Source organism: Ictalurus furcatus, chromosome 11, assembly GCF_023375685.1.
Source record: "Ictalurus furcatus strain D&B chromosome 11, Billie_1.0, whole genome shotgun sequence".
In the NCBI taxonomy this organism is placed as follows: Eukaryota; Metazoa; Chordata; class Actinopteri; order Siluriformes; family Ictaluridae; genus Ictalurus; species Ictalurus furcatus.
Window position 1 is genome coordinate 27963071 of NC_071265.1, and position 24794 is coordinate 27987864.

The following is a 24794-nucleotide window of genomic DNA, read 5'->3' on the forward strand; positions in this document are numbered from 1 at the left end:
GTGTCCTTGGAACCCCAAGTTGTTCCCGATGGCAAGTTAGCGCCTTGCATGGCAGCTCTGCTACCACTGGTGTGTGAGTGTGTGTGTGTGTGTGTGAATGGGTGAATGAGAACCAGTGTAAAGCGCGTTGGATAGAAGCGCTATATAAGTGCAGACCGTTTATCACTGTCTATGTGAGGTTTCACAATGAATGAAAGTCACACCTGATGCATGACACTTCAGCATGTGCTGAGCATGAAAGTGATTCAGCTTCATGTATATTATTACTGTTTAGCTTTACAATGTACTTTTGTCCAATTTTATTGATGACAGCATGTTTCACTGAGCCAAAAAAAAAAGCAAGTCTATTTCAGACACTTGTTATGACGACCATCAGCTTCTCTTACTGTTTAGCTACATTAGACTCTGGTACAAAACTCAAGCCCAAACATGTCTTGGGTGATGAACTACATTTGGAATATGGGGGATATTGTGTAGATTATATTTTTGGCAAAAGTTTTCCTTTAATAAAATGCTTGGTTTACATTGCCTGAAAGAAAATACAGCGTGTGTGTGTACTCATAAAGCTTACATGGCTCACATCCCGTAACGGCCTCGCCCTAGAAAGGGCCGAATGTCTGTACGCGTTCGGCGCCAATGCTAACACACTGTTAATGTGGGTCATTCAGAGACAATGTCTAACAACACCATGGTTGCTTATGATATACAAGAAGGAAGATTTATTGAAACTTAAAATGTGATGAAAAATCACAGCCAATAACCTCCCTAAAGATATTAAGATTAAACCACACAGGGACAGTTTGTTGGGACAGATGCACAAACACGCTTGGTGAAGATTATAAGACTTTATTTATTTTTTTTTTATATACAGAACATTTAGAGAGCATGCATATTTACAGCACAGTTTATTTACAGACAAAAGAAAAGCTTCACATACAATCAGAAATGACAGCCAACAGACGGACCTGATTTGTCGACAGAGAGGCTTTGAGTATGTTTTAGTTCACATTAAGTTTTACTAAACATATGGTATGACAAACATCCAGCTTTTAGTGATTCTTACAATGCATATATAATGGAGAATGGCACATGAAACTACTCAAACTCAATACGGTATGCACACACACACACACACACACACACACACACACACACACTTATACAAGCAAAGCCAACAGCTCATACACACGACAAATATGAGGTAGACAGCAAACATTCAGACAAATTCAAACACATGAACACATATCTGGCCTTCTAGGAAAGGGTGCTTTTGATTGACTACAGTGGAATATGTATTTTAAAGAATTTCCAACTTCACAATGTACATGACAGTGTAGTTGTTCAGGGAATTAGTTTTATGCCAAGAGTCCTAAACAAGCAGAATAGAAATTCTCATTATTAAAATATAGAGACAGCAAATACAGTAAGAACAATTAGAATATAATAAAACTCTTTTTTTTTTATTTCAAAAAAAGAAAAAAAATCTCCTTTATTATTTCTTACTGTAACAAATTTTTTTTTGCTTCTATAATGCTTCTGAAATTTGGCACATTTTTCATGGACGAGAAAGTCTTAGAAGAAGGCATACACCTTAAAGGTTATTGGCCAACTGGAATTTGGCTCACTCAGCAAACCACAGCATTTTACCCAACCCAACAAGTTTGGTTAATACTTCTTAATAATACTCCATTCAAATTTTCAAGACAAAATCATCTCTAAAGTTTTATGCAACGTGACAAAAACTCATTTACATGTGCACACTCACAGACAACAAGTAAGTATAGAGTTTACATGAAGCCATGTGCTTGTTTGATATACAAAACAATGGCAAACAAATGAAAAATATATATCTATATATATGTTTATCACCCAAAATTGCTACACACAGGAAACACTTTCCTTTCGGGAATAAAAACTAAATAAAAAAAAATCAACACCAAGTTGCCAGCTTATCAGATAAATCTACTAAACACGTGCACTTTGTGATTGTAATTACTGACTGTAGTCCATCTGTAGTACGTATAATGTGTCAGCCTCCATCTGTCCTGCCTACCATCCTAAATACACCGCTGTAGGCCATCACTGAGCAGATATGATTTGGGTAATGGATTATTTTCAGTGCAGCAGGTAGGTGGATGTAATAAACTGGCAACTCGGTGTAATTCCGGATTGTCCCATATCCTTGTATCTACAGAAGTAAGCTGAAAAAAATTCACAGTATATGATTAAAATCATAGCTTGGCTCTAGGTCTCAAAAATATACCTTTATACACAAATATATTTATCTATCTATATATTCATACTCTGTTTGCTCTGTTTTGAAGACATCTATACAAGTTTACACACACTGAAAGCTTTCAAATAAAATACATTCTATAGATTCTGCAGCAAGTGACACAGTTATGAGATGCACAGAGTTTATGAAGCTTTCACACGTGAAGATAAAAACACTGCATGCTGTGTACAAAGCAAACCAAGCCAAACCAGCTCTCCTCTTTCCACAAATAATTTCATCTGTATGTGATCTGGCCTTAAGGCATGTTTGAAATGGCAACATTCATGTTCGTTTGTGACGGTGGGAATCGCTTTGGCTTCACTTTGTACGGACACCTACTATAAATGGCATATAAAACAAGGCTTGTATGGAAATGCAAAAGGAAATATAGAATAACAACACAGTAAGGAGACGTTAGTTGGAATGTTAGTTTGAAGGCTTTCTGACTCGTGCTTTTATATGAACGGATTATTTACATGTTTGGCGCGGTGAGAGATTAGTGGATTAATGGTGCAGAAACCGAATATGTCTCGGCTGATGACTACATCCAGAGTAAAAAGAAATGTGTAAAGTTTTCTTTTCAGCTGAAGTATTGCTTTAGGTCTCCAGAGAACAAGTCATTGAGCAACATTTTTTCTCTAACTAGTGTCCAACTACACTATATGGTCAAAAGTTTGTGACACCTGACCATCACAGCATTTTGTGGTTCTTCCCCAAACTGTTACCACAACACTGGAAGTACACAGTTGTATAGAATGTATTTGTATGCTGTAGCATTAGCATTTCCCTTCACTGAAACCAAGAGGCCAAAATCTGTTCCAGCATGACAGTGCCCCTGTCTACAAAGTGACCTCCATGAACACATGGTTTGCCAGGAGGAACTCTAGTGGCCTGCACAGAGCCCTGATCTCAACTCCACTAAACACCATTGGGATGAATTGGAACACTGACTGCACCCGAGGCCTCCTCAGCCAACATCAGTGCCTGGCCTCACTAATGCTCCTGTGGCAGAAAGGGCACAAATCCCCACAGCCATGCTCCAAAATCTAGTGGAAAGCCTTCCCAGAAGAGTGAAGGTTATTACCACAAAAGGGGGACTCCGTATGCAATGAGATGTTCAAAAAGCACAAATGGGGGGTGTGATGGTCAGGTGTCCACAAATGTTTGGGTAGATAGTGTACATAAATGAATGGTGTATGAGTGAATTCAACCCTGGGGACTGGGGAGTTCTGTTTCTAATACTGGAGACCTTTCTGATGAATCATTCTGATATTTACTTATAGTTACATCTTCTATTTTATACATTTCTACAAAAAATGTACATTGCATGCTGTACACGTAAAATATATAAAAGTCATGACAGAGATAATATAATCTGTTAATAAACTACTCTCTCTTTCTGAATGGTCAGATAGGGGAGGTCTGTAATAAATTCAACCAATAATGACATCTAAGCTGCTGCTTCTTCTTCTTATTCCTGTAGCTCCTCTTGATATCTACAGTGTATATAAAGCTCTTTCTGAAAGATCCGCTAAAATATTTTGTGATTATACAGAATCATTTCCAAACATCTGTTTAAAAAAAAAAAAAAAAAAAAGCTCTATTGTTTAAGCCAAATCATTGTATACAGCTGTTGCACATTTGCATCAATAAATAAATACCTTTTAAATGATTTCTTATTTAGGAATCATCCATATACTATTCTTATATTAGAAACACATTAAAATAAGTGATAAGCTTGGCTTAAACTTTAGATTGCTTCAGGATAAAATAATTGTATAATATCATTTTCATTATAAATTGTTTATAGAAATTATATATACAAAAATACATTTATATATTTTTACAATACATCCATATATAAATTGTATTATCTGATAAAACCTCTTTCAAGACATTTACACTAAAGGACAAAATATTGCTGAAATTTACCTTTTCAATTACAAAAATAACGCAGCACAATTCTAATAAGACCTAAAATATAAGAGTTTCTCCTATTATTGACAGGTTGCTCGTAGAATACTGGCTTAGTCTCGAAAGTGACGAGGTAAAGCCTCTTAGCATTGCTAATTTCTCCCAATACTAACCCCCATCACTAACCCCAATACTATCCCCAAAAAACAGTTTATGTTATGTTTATGTCACGTGAAAGGCTATTCCACATGGAAAACGCAATGTCATTGCTATTTTCATTTTTTTAATCCCCTGATCTAGTATTTATTATAATAGGTTAATGCATTTTGGGCCTGTTGTGTAATAACATGACCATACTTTATATATTTTATATTTTAAGCATATATATATATATATATATGTATATTTAGATTAAGTGCTGGTTTGACTGTGATGCTTTTATGGCAGTACTAATAAGTCTTACAGAAGAAACACAGCCTGTGGAATATAAAATAAAATAAAATCTTGAGAGCTTTTTCCACTGGAACAGGGAATATAAATGTCTAGTAAATGCAGTAAAATGCAGTAGTTTGTGTCAAATATGTGGTCTAGTTTTTTCCTTTCAGGATTATTTTTTGCTCTGAAACCAGACAGACATTGTATTAATTATGAACTGGCTGAAATCTTGCATGAACAGAACTGCGCTTGCTTTGGCACACCAAACATTGTGCAACACCACACTCAGCATCCAATTCTGTCATATTCCAGATGCTTCCACGCCGTAAGACTGACTGCAGTAAACAAGCTTTGTTATCAACAGACGTTTCCAACCATATATGGCAAACATTAAAGTGCTGGTGTAGGGGGTTTTTCATGCCTGGTTCCTCACCGCCGTTTTTCATCCCCATTTTGTCAAAGCTTTGTTTCTTCACCTTTTCCACATTCCCGACTATTTTAGGATGAAAACTGAGCCAGTTACAAGCTGTGATGTTCTACAAAACTCTTTCAGTGCTTTACTTTCAGAAAGCATTCAAGACTGATGATGTTGAAGAAAAATGTCTGCGATTGGAGCCCCATGTGGTGACCTGCCAGGCCTGCGAGGTGTGTGTGTGTGTGTGTGTGTGTGTGTGTGTGTGTGTGTGCGCGTGTGTGCGTGTGCGTGTGTGTGTATTCTATGCATTACTGCTGCTGGAGCATGGTGTGCTCTGAGTGCTGCCGATACTGTGAGCTGCACTGCTGTTCTCTGAGACAGGAGGAGACCTTGGCAGATTTTGCCTCACTGCTGGATCATCTGGTGGAAAAGGGTAACAAAAGGGAATGAAAAAAATAACACACTTAACAATTAACCATATGATTATTTGATCTAAAACAGACACTAAACATGGATTGACTGATCAACTACATTTGTGTTAAGGTTGAACACTGTGCACTTTTCATTTTGGGCCAAACATTTTCTTTAACCCTGAACCTTGTGCTTGGATTGGATTCTGCCTCAGTTGAAAGTCACTTTGGATAAAAGTGCCTGCCAAATAAATAAATAAATGTAAATATAGATTAAATGGAAAGACAGCTGTATACAGGGAGCATGTAGAAATAGAGCGTCAGAGTAAAAGAGACCAAGTGAGATTTCTGACTTTGAAACTCAGACTCTGGCATTTGGTTGATTTTTTTTGCTGCTAGAGGAAAGAACATCAGCTTATTATCTGCGCATGTTTTAGTCATCTTTAAGATAACTGTAATATTTTAGGCCGCTCGGAAAACCAGAAAACCTTGGGGTTTAATGTTCACGTTCCAAACAACTCCTTTTAAGGAAATTTCAGTCATATAAGGTAACAGGGAGAAGTTATACTGGGTATATTGATTACTTTTAGAGCCCTTATTAGAAAAACCATCACTACAAAGGGGTAACCATGTGACCCAGAAGGTTTCTCATATGAATTCATAGGGGTGCCAGTAATTGTTGCACATCTATATTTAACAAAGTTTTTTTTTTTTTGGTAAACCTGTGTTGTGTTTGCAATTGCTGGATATCCATGAGAGCAGAGTAATTTTGTGAATTTTTTAAGAAAAGATCAAAAGGTTAAACAATAAAGACTTTTTTTTATATAAAGATTTTTTTTTTTTTTTTTTTTAAATAAAGATTTTTCACAGCCTTCTTTGCTAACATTTACCAAGGGTGCCAATATTAAAGGAGGGCACTATAGGGAATAATACAAGAGCACTTTAGGAGCGTTCTTAATACTTCTCTGTTTATAAAATGCATTGCATGATGTTATGATGTGAGAACACATCCTGCTACGATAGAGAGATACAGGGCTTGGGAGGGGCAACATTTTAATTTTGTCATCTTTACAAAAAAAGACTAAGCAAAAGACTTTTCATATCGTTAAGTCTCAAGAGGAAGCCTATAAGTTGAAATAACATGATGTTCTCCAAACGTTCCAGTGCAAACAGTTGGATAAATATAATCTCCCTGACACTTGATATCACGTTTATTTTAGCTCAACGTGCAGACTTTTCAGCAATGAAAAGACTACATCAGCATGAAAATTAGCTTGTAGTCTTAGCTAACTAGCAGTTATTATTAGTTTGATTGTGAAATGAGATTGTAAAAAAAAATTTAAAAAAATAAAAATAAAAAAAAAAACACAGCAGGCCCAGAAAAAAACTGGTCTACTATCAAAAGTGTCCTGTTGAAGCAGGTCAACGGCACTGCGGATTACTGGCACCGTGCCAACTGCGGATGTGACTCCTCCCGACTGTAATTAATCAATCACTGTGAAGAATCATGCAGAGAATTTCTGGAGCAGTGCAGCAGCTTCATCCTCCACATTCTGAACATAGCTTTCCCCTCAAACAGACACTGTTGCCCTTGCACATTCTTAGTGTTCTAAGACGTTCTGTTAGGTGTGTTTCTTTTGCCTAGCAGGTGCTGTGTCTTTGCAAAATGACTTGATAACTTTCGCATTAGTAAACTGTGCATATGTTTTGTAATGTTTTTGTGATATGCTGTGATACCTTGGGAAGGTGTGCTACCATGTGGTGCTAAAAACATACGAACCGCAGCACAAAGTCTCATTATAGTACAAGGAAAAGCCAATAGTCCATTCTCTTGGTTTCTATTGTCTTATGTCTCTTTAAAATCAAGTTAAGTGATGATTGAACTCCTACTTGAAGCAAACGCTCTTTTTTCCATCGTTCTGCAGTCTCTTATTCAAGTGAATTAACACCTACAGAGTGTAGTCATGTCCAATAGGACACAAATAAACTCTGAAAGAGATCATTCAATACTTTAGGTGTTAATTGAACACTGCTGTGTGCACCAGTGAAATTTTATTCGTGTTTTGCCTGACTTGCTCTTTATGCACCAAGATGGAAACAGATTTGATGGCATTTTCATAAACTGGCCAATTTATCTCTGTCTAAAAGTGATTGTTTCTTTAAGGGTTCAGTAAGGGTCGCCTGGCGGGAAAGGTGGCCAGGGGGTAAAATCTTGGCATCCAGTACAGGGTGTGTGCGCGCACGTGTGTGTGTGCGTGTGTGTGTGTATATACACACACACACACACACACACACACACACACACACATATATATATATATGTTTTCCTGTGAGGCCTAAAGAGACCTTCGAAGCAGACAAGGGGAATTCCAGCCCCGGTTCTATTGTACCCAGAATATCCCAGAATGCCGTTTGGTCCATTAATGCCCACCTCCAATGGCTGAAAACAGAAGAGTGTCCAAGTTTCAGCGAATAAACAGGAAGTAGTTACATCACGGTGGGTTTTATGTTATTGTTATTATTCTGTCAGCACTGAGTAGCTTTTTCCATGATCAAAATGGGAACGTTTCCCCATTTCCTGTTTTGACAGGATGATAACCTTCTGTAACCTGCTGCTAGAAATGCATGAACAGTGAAAGTCCAGGCCAGATGTGTGAGTGTGTGAGCTCTCTGATGCGGTACCATAGGCCGACTCTCACCTGTGTGTGAATAGATGAACCAAAGTGCTCCTGTAAGCAGAGCTCCTATGACAAAGGCTGCAAAGGCGATGCCCACCACAGTCGGAGTGTCCAGTACGAGAGAAGCTATGAGAGAGGAATTAATATAGCATGTCAAATACTGATAAATATTCATGAAATCACTTGCAAAAAACATTTCAGGAAAATCCGAAGCTTACAAAATGTACAAAACCTTACAATGGTCTAAGTGCTTTTTCAAGTGGACTTTTTTTACTATTATTTAGTTCATGTTTATTATTTAAAACTGCATAGTCAAATCACGTTTTAGCCATGGGAAATCCTCATATATCTAACTATATAACTTAATATTCTGTTCATGCAGTTTGCTTCATTTTTTTTTTAAAGATCCCCACCCCCCACCTTGCAAATTTATTCAAACAGTAACACATGTATGCACCTATTACCAGAATTTAATATTTTTATACTTTAACATCTAACCTTGCAAGTACATCTTGCTGATGTCGCACCACATTTCAGGATATGTCCTCTTACAAATTTTATTGACACAGGCCACTGTGCTGCCTTTCGCTGCTCACCAATTGTGGACATTTATAGTTTATTTCTAAGTGTTTGGCGTTAGGCGAGTTTCTGTTTGATCACTTGTATCATTATACAGCCATTCTGAAGGCCTAATCAATGACTTAACCCAGGTTTCTAGTTACTTTCAAGGACAGAAACAGTATTAGTTAATGCTAATAAAATTCCAACATTGGTGATAAAGTGTCAATGAACTAGACATTTACATGAACTAGACATTTAAACAGGACCTATTAACCCATCACTGACTAATGTCCTAAAATTGAAACTGGTAAACCAGAGGCACGTATTCTGATTTTTTCCCCCCTGATGTTTGAAAGGGATGTTTTAATGTTTTTACAACTCTTCCAATTCAGCGGTGTCTGATTGACCAAATGCTTTGAAGCAGACTCATCTGAATCAAGCTGAGCTCTGACTAAGTTCTACCACTGCTGTTGTTGCTGTTGTGTGTGGACACACTGAATGATTAAACCGTTCTCGGTAGTGAACTCAGACTTTTGGAACCCATGTACCACTTTACTCTACAATCTCTAACAAGCCTTAAAGAATGATGAGAACTTAAACTCACTGGAACTGCCACCTGGAGGCTTGTGGGTTATGGACTCTGGAAAAAAAAAAGAAAAGAAAAGAAACAAAGCTGGCTCAAACACAAGAATACACAACGCAACATTTAAAGTCAACACATACAGTAACTACTGCAATGATATAGTAGGGTGAGCTTCATTCTCATCACAGCAGATGGCACACATTCCTCTCAAAAGTCACATGTGCTTTGGAATTGAGCCCACAGGAACCTGCAGAGATATGAGAGCTGGCAGAAGCTCCTCTTTCCAGAGAACAGGCCAAACCCCTGAGCGACTCCTTTGCTTGGCGATCCGAGCGGATGGGTTTCAGGCCTCCAATTAGCTCTAATGATCTCCGATCAGGCTGCACAATAATTCCTGTGTAGCTGCGGGCATCAGGGTCACCCTGGCACAGTGCCCCAAACTGGGCACAAAGGCAGCTATTCTGGGAGGAACACCTTTAGGTTTTCATGTGTGCTGATGCCCGATGACAGACTGTCCATGGAAAGCTCACACACACACCACACACACACCCTATCTTCCCTGTTTATCTTGTAATATGGAGAATGCAGTGCTATGCCATTAGCGCGCCTGACCGTACATGAACTTAGTCAGGCAAGTAGAAGGGAGTGGTCAAGTCCTGTCCATTTCTCACCAAATCCAACGAGCATGAATGAAGTCATCACTGGACTCAAAAAACACAATGCTGCACACTAGAATCTTAACAAGCAAAGAAATCCCAGAATCACTGCAAGAGATTTATGGAATGCTTCATAAAGGCAGGGAAACAAAAGGCTCCAGACGAGCACAGAGGTCTATTCACTCCTCCAAACATTTCAACTCCCAGCTCTGCTCCACCTAGCAGCTCTAATAAAGACATGAGCTGTGGGGATTGGTCCATGCAACTCAGGACTCGGTCAGTGTTTCTGACCAAGAGTTTAAACACTTTCTTTCTGTTCTCTCCTCCTCCTTCTGTGGTCAGTTTGGATCTCAGTGGAGAAAGAAGGGAGGAGAATGACAAGTGAGGCCATGTGAATATGTCTGAATTCTAGCCAGCTCTAGAAGGTGGCCAAACTCTTTTCTTTGCTAAATGTTTAAACACTCCTACACTGCACTATACTCACCAAATTGCTTTAAATCTGAGTGACTTGTAATATTGGTGTGTTTGAGAAAAGTACTATATTTTCTGGTATAAAATGTGACCCAATATATTCTGTTTGCTTGGAAAATATATATATATATGTTGCTTTGTTGTTTTAATATCGCAAACATATTTGACATGTTTTTACAAGCACTGAAATGGCATTTCAGAAAGCTCAACTGATGTAGCCTAGTTTATTTTTTTATTTTTTTTGTCCTGTTAACACTGACTCAGTACTGTATAACTTCCCAAACTCAAGCCTTCACTACAGTTCTTAATCTCACTGTCAGACCTGGTAGATCCATATGTAGGTACGTAGTAAAATGTAATGCTTAGTAGAATTCGTTTGTTTTCATCACTGGATTTTCAGTATTATAGTCATTTTTAAAAATGGGCAGTAAACCATCATGACTGCTAGCGTAGCAAGCCTTCCATAAGAATGCTAAGCATTAATTTAATGCAGAATTGAAAGACTCACCCGCCACTTTATTAGGAACACAAGTACACTGCTCATTCATGCAGTTATCCAATCAGCCAATCGTGTCATCCAGATACAGTTTAAGTTAATAGGGAAAAAATGCGATCTCGGCTACTTTGACAGTGGTATAGCTGTTGGTGCCAGGTGGGCTGGTTTGAGTATTTCAGAAACTGCTGATCTCCTGGGATTTTCATAGACAACATCCAGTAAATGGCAGGTCTACATACGGAAACATTTTGTCGAGAGAAGTCTGAGAATAGCCTGATTTGACAAGTTCAGTGCTGACAGGAAGACAGCTGACAGATTCTAGGCAGTAGAAGATTGGCAAAACTTCACCTGGTCTTTTTCCAATCTTTAACTGTCCAGTTTGTGTGAACCTGTGCCCACTGCAGCCTCAGATTCCTGTCCTTAGATAACAGGAGTGGGACCTGATGTGGAATTCTGCTTTTGCAGCCCATCCACCTCAAGGTCTGACATGTTGTGTATTCTGAGATGCATTTCTGCTCACCACATTTGTAAAGAGTGTTTATTTGAGTTAACTTCGCCTTTCTCTCATCTCCAACCAGTCTGGCCGTTCTTCTCTGACCACGATCATACCATTCTGTGTAAAGTCTAGAGACCTCTGTGCGTAAAATACTCAAAATACTCAAGCCTGCTGGACATACTATGGTCCAAAGACTAGACTATGGTCATTCTGAAGGTTGATGTGAAAATTAACCGAAGCTCTTTACCTGTAACTGGACGATTTTATGCATTGCACTGCTGCCACATGAATGGCTGATTGGAAAATTGTGAAAGAACATGTGTACAGGTGTTCCTAATAAAGTGCTCCCCGAGCGTCTGTTGTAACTCAAAGCACTTGCTAGACATGCGATTGTTCAGATATATGTTGTATAAGGTTACATTAAATATACAAAGTGTAACTGATATACTGGGATTCCCATATGGGTGTTAAGATGAGCATTACCATTTTCTAACACTGCTTCAATATTCAGGTGAGAGAAATGATCATGTAGCAGTAAAAGCAGCATTTGGTCAGTATGCCCAAATGACCTTCTTTGATTTGTAATTCAGCCTCCAGCGTTGGGATACTATCCAGCATGAACTGCTAGGCCTTTTCAAAAGAAGCCTGTTTTCTTTGCCATCCCTGCATAAGAGATGTCTTTGTCTTCAAAGCATAGCTCTGAGACTTTTTTTTATTACGCCCACGTCATATTTGCGTTTTCTAACCCTCACCAGGGAATGAGAGGTCACAGCTCCAGCAAATTAAACATAATCCCTTCACTAGTAAAGTATCTGAAAATTCTGCAAATGTAATACTTATTCAGACAGAATTCAACTCACAATTTAGCGTACAGCAGGTGTGGCACTGAGGAGTCTTTCTGAAAGTGTGTTCTGATTTGTACTGAAAAATAGCCAGTATACACTCCGCTTGAACAAAACCACACAAACAAGGCTTGTAAGTCACTTCGAGAGTCACACAAGCATCGTTTATCAAATAGATCTGAGTGAGGTTAATAAACTAATTTCTGGTCACCATGCCTCATTTCCTATAGGCACCAAAATGGGTGATTAGCATGCTGAAATCTTCAGCAGTGCTATGACTCAGAGTTGGCTCAGTCTAAACGCACTCCAAAAGCACAGTGTAATTGGGCCAAGAGTGAAGAGCAAGCTGAAATCAGCCAGGCTCAGATTAGGTCATTATTATAAAGACGTGATTCTCGGCAACTATCCAGATCTCCTGTAGAGCAAAATGAGAACCGAATGGATGCGTGTGTAAGTGTACGTCACATCAGGGCTCCAAGCCAACTTGGTGAACTCTGTACTCAAGATTGATTCTTTGTTCAAACTGTAAAATCTTTGCAATGGGATGGTGGTTAAGATTAACCATTTAATAGTTATCAGGCATTATGTAAACATCCATCAAAAAAAGAACGGTCACTATCACACATGTGAGATGTGACACACCCGAGATATAACGGCAGATTTCACGCTTTTTCAAATATTTTTCTTGTGATTCGTCCTTTAGTCATCAAACACCCCATACTAAAAGATTTTCCCAGAATAAAACACCACACACTTTAGGATCATGCTCACTATCCAGTGAAGAATCCTGACTCTCAAAGCAAGGGATCTCACATATAAATGTGACTTCAGCTCAAAGCAAATTGGGTGGACAACAGTTCCCACACTACAGAATGTTGAATCATAAATACTGATCATTTTTGAATTGGGGCAGTGAGTAGATCAGAGAGATTGGATTTTGAGGAGTAAGATTGGATTTTACACACCCGACACCCCAAGATCATTTGGGAAGATAACGTCTAAGATCAGTATAAAGTAGGGATATCTTCTGTGATCTTCGGGAGCCAGACATTAGCTGATCTAGTACACTCTGGAAATGCAGTTTTACATTTTGTTTTTAAACCAAATTCATAAATTCCTCTTGTTCTGGTAGTTTTGGAATTTAATAAAGGCCAAGCTGCTAAAAACAAAACAAAACAAAACAAAAAAAACTATTAAATGCTATTTTAATTAAGTGTAATTAATGCTTTGACGCACAATGCTTCCATGGAAAATAGTAGTATTTCTTACATATGGATGAACTTTAAAAATAATAGACATCAGCACATTAATTGAAAGTGGGGTGGAAGTTTTACAAGGGAGGGATGATATCTGGCATTTGTTTTAATGACAAACTGGTTAAAACAAAACATGGCTGTCACGAAAGAGGCAACCAACAAAGCAGCCTTGTACATTACAGGATGGTATAACCATTTAACTATGAGATATAAACATGTGAGATCAATAAAACAATTTCTGTTTGTCATGCTCCATTTCCTAATGTATGACTATGCATTACGTCAAGTGTTTCTCTGGCTGTGCTCTCAAACCCAACACACACTCCTCCGTTCCTTTAGAGCATCCCACTCTCTCCCACTTCATCACTGTATCCCTCCCTCTTGCTGTACCGGGAAGAGGACTGCCTCTGAGGATAGCTAAATGAAACCAACTGCGCTTTTCCATTCTGACCGAGACAAATCAGCATCGCTGGGCCCCCTGCTCCGTTTTTCTAATCAACCACACACGGCATGGACAGTTCATTCAATAAACACACCCACATATACAACTCCAATTCCAAAAAAAAGTTGGGATTGCTGTGTAAAATGTAAATAAATACAGAATGCAATGATTTGCAAGTCTCATAAACCCATATGTTGTTCACAATGGAACATAAAATACATATCAAATGTTTAAACTGAGGAAATGCACCATTTTAAGAAAAAAAAATAAGGTCATTTTGAATTTGATGGCTGCAACACGTCTCAAAAAAGTTGGGACGGGGGCAGCAAAAGGCTGGAAAAGTAAATGTTACTAAAAAAACAGCTGGAGGAACAGTTGCAACTAATTAGGTTAATTGGCAACAGGTCAGTAACATGATTGGTATAAAAAGTGTATCTTAGAGAGGCAGAATCTACTTTTTTTTATACTCAATCATGTTACTGAGCTGTTGCCAATTAACCTCCAGCTGTTTCTTTTTATTAACACTTACTTTGCCCCCATCCCAACTTTTTTTTTTTTTTTTTTTTCTTTAGAGGTAATTCAAAATTACCTTATGTTTTCCTTAAAATGGTACATTTCCTCAGTTTAAACATTTGATATGTTTTCTATGTTCTACTGTGAATAACATATGGGTTTATGAGACATAGCATATTTATTTACATAGCATCCCAACTTTTTTGAAATTGGAGCTGTACACATAATAAAACACATAATATAATACACTGTCACACACTAACACACTCCAGATGTAGTAATGTGCCATGATCCATGACAAGACAGGAACTCTGTGATATATCTGCCCCACTCACAAACACTGCCTGTTTCTCAATATGTGTTCCTTTTTGTCCTCACATTCTTCTGTACTCGTTTGACGTCATGCGTCTCTGTCCAAAACAAGTTTGTTACAGAAGAACGCAAGAACCAAGAAAGACTCATTTGAAATGTTATAAATCAGTAATACTGTTGTCAAGGCATAATAATGAGGTCTGTTCTGATTTTTTCAAGAGATGGACCCAGTTAGCGAAGACAAGCAAATGTAACTTCAGGGGGAATTGTTTCTGCTAAGATAGCTTAATTACCACTTATAATTATAGTTAGCTACATAGCCAGCTAAGTTAACAGGGTGAATTATTAGGGATAAGACCACTAGGTAACAGCTAGCTAAACTACCAGAATGAATTATTAGCTGTACATAAAATTGGCTTCATCCCGTGATAAATAGTGCTAGCAAGCTAAACTTGGCTTCATCATGTGGTAATCACTAGCTACTGTAGCTAAACTACCAGAAGGAATTACTAGCTGTAAGGTAACTTGGCTTCATCCTGTGATAAATACAGCTAGCAATCTAAACTAACAGAGTGAATTATTAGTGGAAAGATAAGTTTATCCTGTGGTAATTACAGCTAGATAAAAATAAGCTTGAATTTTAGTGGTAAGGTAACTGAGATACATCATGTAGTAATTTTAAAAGTGCAACTAGTTAACTTAGCATAATCAGCAAATGCACTGTTTCCACCAAGGTAGCTTAGCAACATGAGCTCACACAGCTAGAAACTGGAAACTGTGTTTCCATTCTCATGTACTTTGCTGTAAATCAGATAATATGAGGTCTGGTATCATTAATTTGAACATGGGACTGTTCACCATAACCACAGAAACTACAGCGATAATAATTGTGTGTAGAAATGCTACCTTTTGGTCAGTTGCTGTGTAATAAACTTTGGGAAAGCAATCATTTCAGTTCTTGTGGTTTGTGAAAGTAGGGTGCTGAGGTAAAAATACCAATATCGTTCTTTCTTTTTCAGTTAATAGTTCACAACAGAAGCTACAAATAACAGGGAGAAGCTAATGCAGAAAAACAAAGGCTTTGAAGATGTAACAAGATGTAACCCGGGAGCTGCCAAGTGCTATTTGTGTTACAATTAATCAGACATTATTTATTTTGTGACATGTTATGGCCTCCTTTATCTAAATAAGTCTTACCAGGCATTTTTTCATCATAATCACCTTTACTTATGCCTTCATCACTGATGACCACCAGTGGTCTTGTGGAGGTTTTGCTGTTCATCATCATTTTGATGATGGTATCCCCACTGACAGATGTGCAAGCCTCATTAGGATTCATGCACTGCATGAAGAGGGAGAAAAGGGAAAGAAAAAAAACACGTCTGTAATCTGAGTGTGATCCCCAACATACAACACAGCATCATCACATGTATTCAGGAAATGAAAAATACCACATGTCCCTAACACAGAACAGAAATGTCATTTTATTTGATGTTTGATCCTTTTAGTCAGGAGGTTAGATTAAAAACGGACGTAAGGCATGCATGGAATAAATATGGAGCAAAAAAAAAAGATCTGAAGAGTTTATATACACATGATTCTGTTTAACATTTCACTGCTCTGTTGATCCTGACTGTACTCACTCACTGAGGTTAACCTGAGTCAGCTGTGACATGCACAACCCATACAGGACTCTGTTCTATGTAAGACAAATGTTTCTAGAGGAATAAAGAATATCTCAATGTTATAATAATTAAGGATCACTCACGTCTGTGTTCTTACTAATATGGGTCTTATGGTGGAAATTTTTACAGTGTAATAACAGTCTAAAAATGTAATGGTTTATCACTGTATCACTGACTACGTTTACACGGACAGCAGTAATCTAATTACTGACCTTATTCTGAATAAGACAATATTGTGATTAAGATGTTTACATGAATTGCTTTTAGAATATTCCTTTAGATCCCGTTTTACGGTTATAGAACATAGATTGATTAACGGCACACGTCATTACGTCCCCACGCCACGCCGTCTGACGTTCCCTCCAGAGTTTCACGTATTGACATACAGTTGGTCTTCGTTATGGGACCGTATACAGTTCTGGGTGTGTTTTTTTTTAATTTTATGAAAGCTTCAAGTGCAGTAAATTATTTGTCATGCTGTAAGTGCAAACAGACGACTGCTTGAAGCCGTGAGCTGCGTCTGAAACCGCATATTTACCTACTATACAGTAGCTGAAATACATGTTTTTCACCTACACACACTGCAGGTAAGTACGCGGTTTCGGACGCAGCCGTGCTCTCTTGTTTACCGTCAAACGGTTGAGCACTGCCGTGTGTGTACGTGTCCTGTTGCAAAATGCAGTGAAAACTCCCACACGACGTTAATGTGATTAAGGTGTGTACATGTCTGTAATACACGTCGATAATGCGACTAAAACAGGAGTACTCCACTTGTCTTAATTCCATTTGTGTTTACTCCAAGTATGACTTTAGTCAGATTAAGCTCATTAAAATTGCTGTTTACATGCTAGTTTCTTAATCAGAGTATCGTCTTAATCGGGTTAATATCGGATTATTGTTGTCCATGTAAATGTACTGACTGTATAATTACAAAATCTGTGTACAAAAGTCTTTTGCACATATTCGTATACATATCTAAGTCTGAGGCCACTAGTGAAAATGCCTCTGTTTTACATTAGCTTCTAGTTTAATACAAATTATATTATTGCCAACTTGAATGAAAAGTAGATTATTTGACATATTTACATGAATTTCAGAGTTTCTAATTATGTTCCCTTTTTGCTTTAGTGACAAAACCTTATGATCCATTTTAGATCAAATCCATCAGAGTGTCGTCTGAACACATGCTTCAATAGAAGAGATTAGACATGAGGAAAATCTGACCTTTTGTACAAAGCAGTTAACATGGTCAAGATCACACCTTTTCTTACAATTAAATAGGGACCTAGAAATAGCGCAATATTTACTTTCTCTGCTTTAAACATTTCAAAATTCGAAAATTTTCGGTTCATTTCCTTTTTTTTTTTTTTTTAAATCCCCGATTTTCACCGTGGTCTCACCGGACTTTTGGACCTCACTGTATGTCTGTTAAGTAATGTTGCTAGACATCTGTAGTAATTAGAATCAATTTACTTTGGATAAGTGAACTCTGTATACATCAGAGAGATTGGAAGGTCTTCATGATGTATGAATGGTCGTCCCACTAAGAGGTCCATGTTTACAGAACTCATTTTAATACATCAACTTTATTATAAGCACTTTTAGGGCTTGTGGCCATGCAAGTTGCTCTTGATCATTAGAACATATCATTAGGTTAAACCTAAAACCTTAACTTACCTAAAAACCCCCCTGGAAGCATCACTTCTCTGACGAGCATCATCTGCATTTCACTGTTGTTTACAGTGTAAACTTGGCCAATAAGAGCCGCACTTCCTGGAGTGTCTTTATACTCAAGAAAACAATGCACATCCTCACTTCCCTACAGGGTATAATGGAATCTTTACCAACACATCCATTCTGACAGGATGTGTGTTACCTGAGGTTATTTTTACTGGTCAGTTTATAGAAGGTCAAATACAATAAGGTAAATCATTCAGACACGTGCAGGTGCCGTTCAAAAAAACTATGTCAACTGTGTTAAAAAGGATGTGATTCCATCCAAGATGGCTGCCCTCATCACACTGATATCACCATATTATTCAACTAATACTTAAGTGAGATAAGTCACACACTTAGGTCTTTCACCCGTGGGGCAGTGGAGATTGGATCAGTTTTTGGATGAGAGAAGAACCTATTAGCTAATATTTCGATATTGATTAAGGTTTTCTTTCAAGGAGCAGAATTTCAAAAATAGGAGAAAAACTGCTGCAATCCCACACATTTCAAACAGGATTAACTATGTTCAGGAAACGTTAATTGAGCTCTTATTTCGAACATGTATTATCTTTGGGAAGAAACAGAGCAGAATATACTCAGTATTTAACTCCGTGATAAAGGATGGAGATGGAATTAAGAGAGGGAGATGAATAGCGAGTTTAGCGCTGAGATTTATATGTCCCGCTCTGGTGAAGAGAGGGCTGACTCTGGCAGTTGTTGAGGATTAACCAGTGCCAGGGTGCTGACGTGAAAAACAAATGCTCGGAATGAATGGGGCAGTCAAGAGGGCAGCGTGTGACGGAGCCAAAGTGTTGCTGCTCTCACTAGGAACCCTACTGAAAGGTGGCCAGTTAGGTGTGTACAGTAAAATTCAACCAAATGTTTTTGAGTCGTCACCATTTGCAAGGTGATTTATGGTTCCAGCAGAGTTTTCTGATGAAAATCAACTCAGCCTCAAAAATAAATGTAAGTTTGACTGAGTGAGAAAAATTAATGAATGACTAAGACTTTTAGTTTGCTAAAGCATTAAACATCACAAAACAAAGATAAGAGGAAGACAAGAAAAAGGAAGTGAGAAAGAAAGGGATTAAGGAGGAAAGAAAAACAAGAAGGAAAAAGGTGGAGTGGAGAAGAGAGCGGAGGAGAGGACAGGAAAGGACAGGAGAGGAGATGGGAGAAAAGGAGAGATGAGGACAGGAGAGCAGAAGACAGGAGAGGACAGGAGAGCAGAGTAGAGGACAGGAGAGGACAGAAGAGGAGAGCAGAGTAGAGGACAGGAGAGGAGATGGGAGAAAAGGAGAGATGAGGACAGGAGAGCAGAAGACAGGAGAGGACAGGAGAGCAGAGTAGAGGACAGGAGAGGACAGGAGAGGAGAGCAGAGTAGAGGACAGGAGAGGACAGGAGAGCAGAGTAGAGGACAGGAGAGGACAGGAGAGGAGAGCAGAGTAGAGGACAGGAGAGGACAGAAGAAGAGAGCAGAGTAGAGGACAGGAGAGGAGAGGAGAGCAGAGTAGAGGACAGGAGAGGACAGGAGAGGAGAGCAGAGTAGAGGACAGGAGAGGACAGAAGAAGAGAGCAGAGTAGAGGACAGGAGAGGAGAGCAGAGTAGAGGACAGGAGAGGAGAGGAGAGGAGAGCAGAGTAGAGGAGAGGAGAGGAGAGCAGAGTAGAGGACAGGAGATGATTGAGGAAAAGTAAAGCTCCATACCTCTGGCAGTCCCGAATGCATGTTGTGTCTCTTAGAGCAGACGGACATCTCACAGTGCAGGAACAGCAAAGGTACAGTGAACTTTGACCTGAAGTCAAAGCTGAAGCGCTTTATGTCCAGTTTCTGATGGTAGTAGCGGACAGACTCATCCGTAGGACAAATGTTCTCAATGAGGACGTAATCAGACGGCACCTCATGATTAGAGTTTGCAGAGATGAAGCACGTCTGAATCATGAAGCTCAGATCCGGGTCTGCTTTAGTGGCTGAGATCTGCATAGACAGGATGAGAATTCCATTTTGACTATTGATTACATCTAAAAAGCAGTGAGCGTACTGCCAATCAAAGCCAGGAGCTGTGCAAAGAAAGCAGTCACATGACACAGCAGCTCACTTCCATCCACTAACACACTACACCAACTAACAAACACTGACTACAGACTCAACACAGCATGGGCAATGTGAGAAACAGGCTCATAAAGGATGAGAAAATGTGTCAGGAAAAATCTCTCTCAAACGCACACACACACACACACACACACGCACACACACACGCACACACACACGCGCACACACACGCGCACACACACGCGCACACACACGCGCACACACACACGCACGCACACACACACGCACACACGCACGCACGCACACGCGCGCGCGCACACACACACACACACGCACGCACGCACGCACGCACGCACGCACGCACGCACGCACGCACCTCAAATCCATTCCAAATGGATGGTGTTTGTGTTCTTTGATATTTCACACTGTACCCTAATACGGTTATTTCAATAAATCACACAGAATTGAAGTTGAAAGAGACAGAAAGAGAGTGATGGTGAACAGGATGGACACAGTGTTCTTTCTCAAAATGGAGTGATACAGAAAACAGACGTCTTCAAAGAGTTGATGAATCAGCTGTTTATGGCTCAGAAGCACTAAGTCATACTGCCGTCCAGTCCTACAGCTGATCATGTTTAACACGCACGCACACGCACGCACGCACACGCACGCACACGCACGCACACGCACGCACACGCACGCACGCACACGCACGCACACGCACGCACGTCCATTTGGGTTATGGATGCAAACATTCTGAAGGAACATGTTCAAGACTCCTCACTTCCAAGAATCACAAACTCATGAGATTTCTTGCTGATTCAAAGGCATATTTCCACTTCCAAACCACAGAGCTCTTCTTTTTTAAACCCAAAATGATCCCTCTTCCTCTACCTTCCTGCTCTAATTGCTTGAAAACTGTAAAGGGTTTTTACACAAAAATAAATGAGACACAAACAAGACACATTATCTGTGCTTGTATGAAAGCTGTTCGTTTCAGCACCTGAGCTGAACATGTTTACCATCAGACTGGACAAAGCATGCACACGGATTCTGTTTCTCAATAATGACGTCATAGCAATGATGTAACTCGACAGCTCTCTCTGAAAATGAATAATTGCATGTTTAGATATTAAACCTATGATATTTCTATTAATAATTAAACCATTTAAAAAAAAATATTTTACATCTTTTTCCACATTCTGTAAACACAGAGAAGAGATGTATGAAATTGGAATGTGACTGGTACATGATGATGATGATCATGATGATGAAATCAGAATTAAATTATACAAGTTTAGAACATAAATGTTGCGAAAATCATTCTTTCCAGAAGCAGTACATCATTTAAAATCTGCTACAAAATTTCAGTGTAGCAGTGTTAATACTTTATTCTACTGAAGTGATCCTTCTAATCAGATATTTGTTTTAAAATAATAATAATAATAATAATAATAATAATAATAAAGTGTGTATATGTTGCAGTTTGTCTAACCAGATAATGCTGCCCTAAAATGGTCAGCTGTAAAAATGAATTTATTACTCATTCTACTATTACGATGATGCGTCGATGTAATAAAGTTAACAGCATCTGTAAACTGAATTTATTTAAAGAAGTGGAATGCAGAAGGTGTGTTGTAACTACTGTATTATCTCTGTATTTTACCTCCACAAAAATGGGCTTGTTGTCCATGACCTGAATGAAGGAGGGAGGATGTGGGTGGCGGAACAGGCTCGTGTTGTACAGTTCCATGCTGAAGGTCACGTTTTCCACAGTCTCATGTTGAACTTCTAGTTGAGACCAGGGAAAGTGAGGACGAGCATCTTGAGCCTTATGGTACGTGCAGTTAAACTGGAGATGGAGACAGAGAGGGATACTGTAAGAACATCAGATAGCGACAAAATGGGCTGCAAAATGTTGAGAGAGAGAGAGAGAGAGAGAGAGAGAGAGAGAGAGAGAGAGAGAGAGAGAGAGAGAGAGAAGTTTGACAGGGGGATAGAGGGAGGAATGAATAAAAATTTCTTGTCATCTTAATTCTTTGGCAATACTGAAACCGCTGTAATTGTTAAAGAGTAAAGCTCACTGAAGTGAACTGAACTGAATTAAATTAAATTAAACTGAATCAAACTGCACTGAACTGAACAGAGACATAAAAAGCAAAAGGTCTGGCACAAGTCATATTAATAAGAACATTTGATTGGGTTGCAAAAGATGGTGGAAAAAAAGATGGTAGAAAAAAAGATGGTGGACAAGGTGTGTGTGTGTGTGTGTGTGTGTGTGTGTGTGTGTGTGTGTGTGTGTGTGTGTGTGTGTGTGTGTGTATAAAAGAGAGAGGGAGGACAGAGGAGGTGTGGCAGTGGTCCAGAGCAGCAGGTCGAGAGAAGTTCAGACACAGCCACTGTGAGAACACATGAAAGTTCTTCTGAGCCCTTGAACTGTGTTTACTAGCACTGGAGGAGTCTGGGAAATGTAGTTTATTTAAAAGGCGTTTATACATCAATTGCTATGCATGACAATGAAAGAATACCTGGATTACACAGATAATGCCTTTTTATGGCTAAAGCTGTACAACAGTGACAGCTATATGCTGAAATGCAAAAGAAGCCAGACTGGAAACTCTGAAACATGATCCGTAATCCTAGAATGAACCACTAATGTTAGAATATTTCTATATATTGCGCATTTTTCTTTAATGTGGTGTTGTACAGCTTACAACAATAACAACAGCCAAGTTTCATGAGTCTGAAACATGTTATTGTGAATAACATATGGGTTTATGAGATTTGCAAATCACTGCATTCTGGTTTTTATTTACATTTTACACAGCGTCCCAACTTTTTTGGAATTGGGGTTGTACATACGGGTCGGTAGATCTAAAATTCTACCCGCTCTAAATCATACACAGAGATAAAGTAGTGCGACAAGACTACATTTATTTGAATGAATTATATTACAGTTATTCGAGAGAATTACCTGCATCTGTGCCGCGTCTCTACTAATAATGAGGCTGCGAGTTTAACTATTGTATGCAACTATGACTGTATGTTACTATGGTTACAGGTGTTTATAGGCAGCGCATTAATTTAGAACAGTGATTAAACCGACTGGAACTACCTGTGTATTATACGGTTTGAATGCACGCCTTCCAGTCAAACAGAATCGAGTATTCAGACAGACCATGGTATAAATTATAATACATAATGCTCTGTACTTTAAAACCCTTATTTATAAACATACCGAACAACCACCAAGCAACCATCAGATGCAATACGGCAGTGATGGCTTGGCGGTTAAGGCTCTGCGTTACTGATCGGAAGGTCGGGGGTTCAAGCCCCAGCACTGCCAAGCTGCCACTGTTGGGCCCTTGAGCAAGGCCCTTAACCCTCCCTGCTCCAGGGGGCGCTGTATCATGGCTGACCCTGCGCTCTGACCGCGAAGAAAAGAATTTCACTGTGCTGTAATGTATATGTGACCAATAAAGACTCATAAAGACTCAAAGATAAAATATCATTATCAATATGCGGTTTATGTTGTGAGTAAAACCAGTTTGTTTGTAAGATGCGGTTATGCCATGGCATACTGTGGCATGACATCGGATGGATTCCGTTTCTGGTGAAACGTACACAGCTGTGTGATACAGTGCCTGGGTTGTTTATGTCAATGATTAAAGCAGTTTTAAGTACTGCTTCTATTCAGGCATTAAAGCAAAGCAGCTGGTGTAGAGCCGAGGAGCTACAAATCTCAGAAGATGGAAGGGATCAACTAGCTGAACCCGATGAAAACAACATCAACTGAACTTGGTGACACGATCGCTATTAAAACTGCGGGAGCAGAATCGTGACGTCTGTGACTCAGTGGTTTGAGGAAGAAAAAAAAAAAAAAAAAAAAAACATTTTACTGGCAAACCGAGTAGTGCTAAGAAAACTTCCTTCAAACATTTCCACGCTCAGAGTGAAAAAAATTAAAAATGAAATCATGTCTGTGTTACGCCATGCACTGGAATATTCACACACGTGACTAAATAAAGGCTCTCTCTGAATCCAGTGAAAATCGGAACTAAACTGGTCTGGTTGAAAAAGACGTACTTGAGGACTGGATTGTCTTCTCATGAATTCATAACATTTGAATACAGTACTCGAACTTTAAACACTGACTGCCATGCTAAAACATCATACCAAGATGGTAGAGCGGCGTCCAGATGATGTTCTCTCCGAGAGCAGCACGTCTCCCGACTCCAGGTCTTCATCATCCGATGGCCAGCCACTGCCGTCCCTGCTGTCCGACTGTCTGATCACAATCTGTTGATCACAAACACTTGTAAGTCACTGCAGTACTGTAACCTCGACACACTCCATCTGCCTTAATTAGACACATGAATAATACTGTCTCCTTTACATAGTGCCTATGTGTGTGTGTGTGTGTGTGTGTGTGTGTGTGTGTTAAGAGCTCCAAAATCATACGAGCTTGGATAAAGACATGGGAATGCTTGAGAGTTTCGACATTGTTGGTCCCATGGTGGATATCCTAAGCATATAAATAATAAAGGGAATCAGTTTGATCTTGACTAGTTCAGCGATGATGAAG

The 24794-nt window shown here is 39.1% G+C and overlaps 1 protein-coding gene across 2 annotated transcripts in view; it reads right to left on the reverse strand.

Annotated features, from left to right (window-relative positions):
* Nucleotides 1-830: 830 nt before the first annotated feature.
* tgfbr3 (transforming growth factor, beta receptor III) overlaps nucleotides 831-24794 on the reverse strand; it is a 120986-nt gene continuing 97022 nt past the window's right edge. Inside the window, exons 11-17 of one of the 2 annotated variants that reach the window (XM_053636861.1) lie at nucleotides 24386-24508; nucleotides 21876-22061; nucleotides 19865-20134; nucleotides 15977-16097; nucleotides 9293-9328; nucleotides 8149-8253; nucleotides 831-5459 (exon numbers count right to left, since the gene is read on the reverse strand). In XM_053636861.1, the coding sequence (XP_053492836.1) occupies nucleotides 5341-5459; nucleotides 8149-8253; nucleotides 9293-9328; nucleotides 15977-16097; nucleotides 19865-20134; nucleotides 21876-22061; nucleotides 24386-24508 (960 nt within the window). In that variant the 3' untranslated portion in view covers nucleotides 831-5340. Of the gene's footprint in view, nucleotides 5460-8148; nucleotides 8254-9292; nucleotides 9329-15952; nucleotides 16098-19864; nucleotides 20135-21875; nucleotides 22062-24385; nucleotides 24509-24794 lie in introns of both variants that reach the window. The other variant, XM_053636860.1, reaches the window with a different exon arrangement.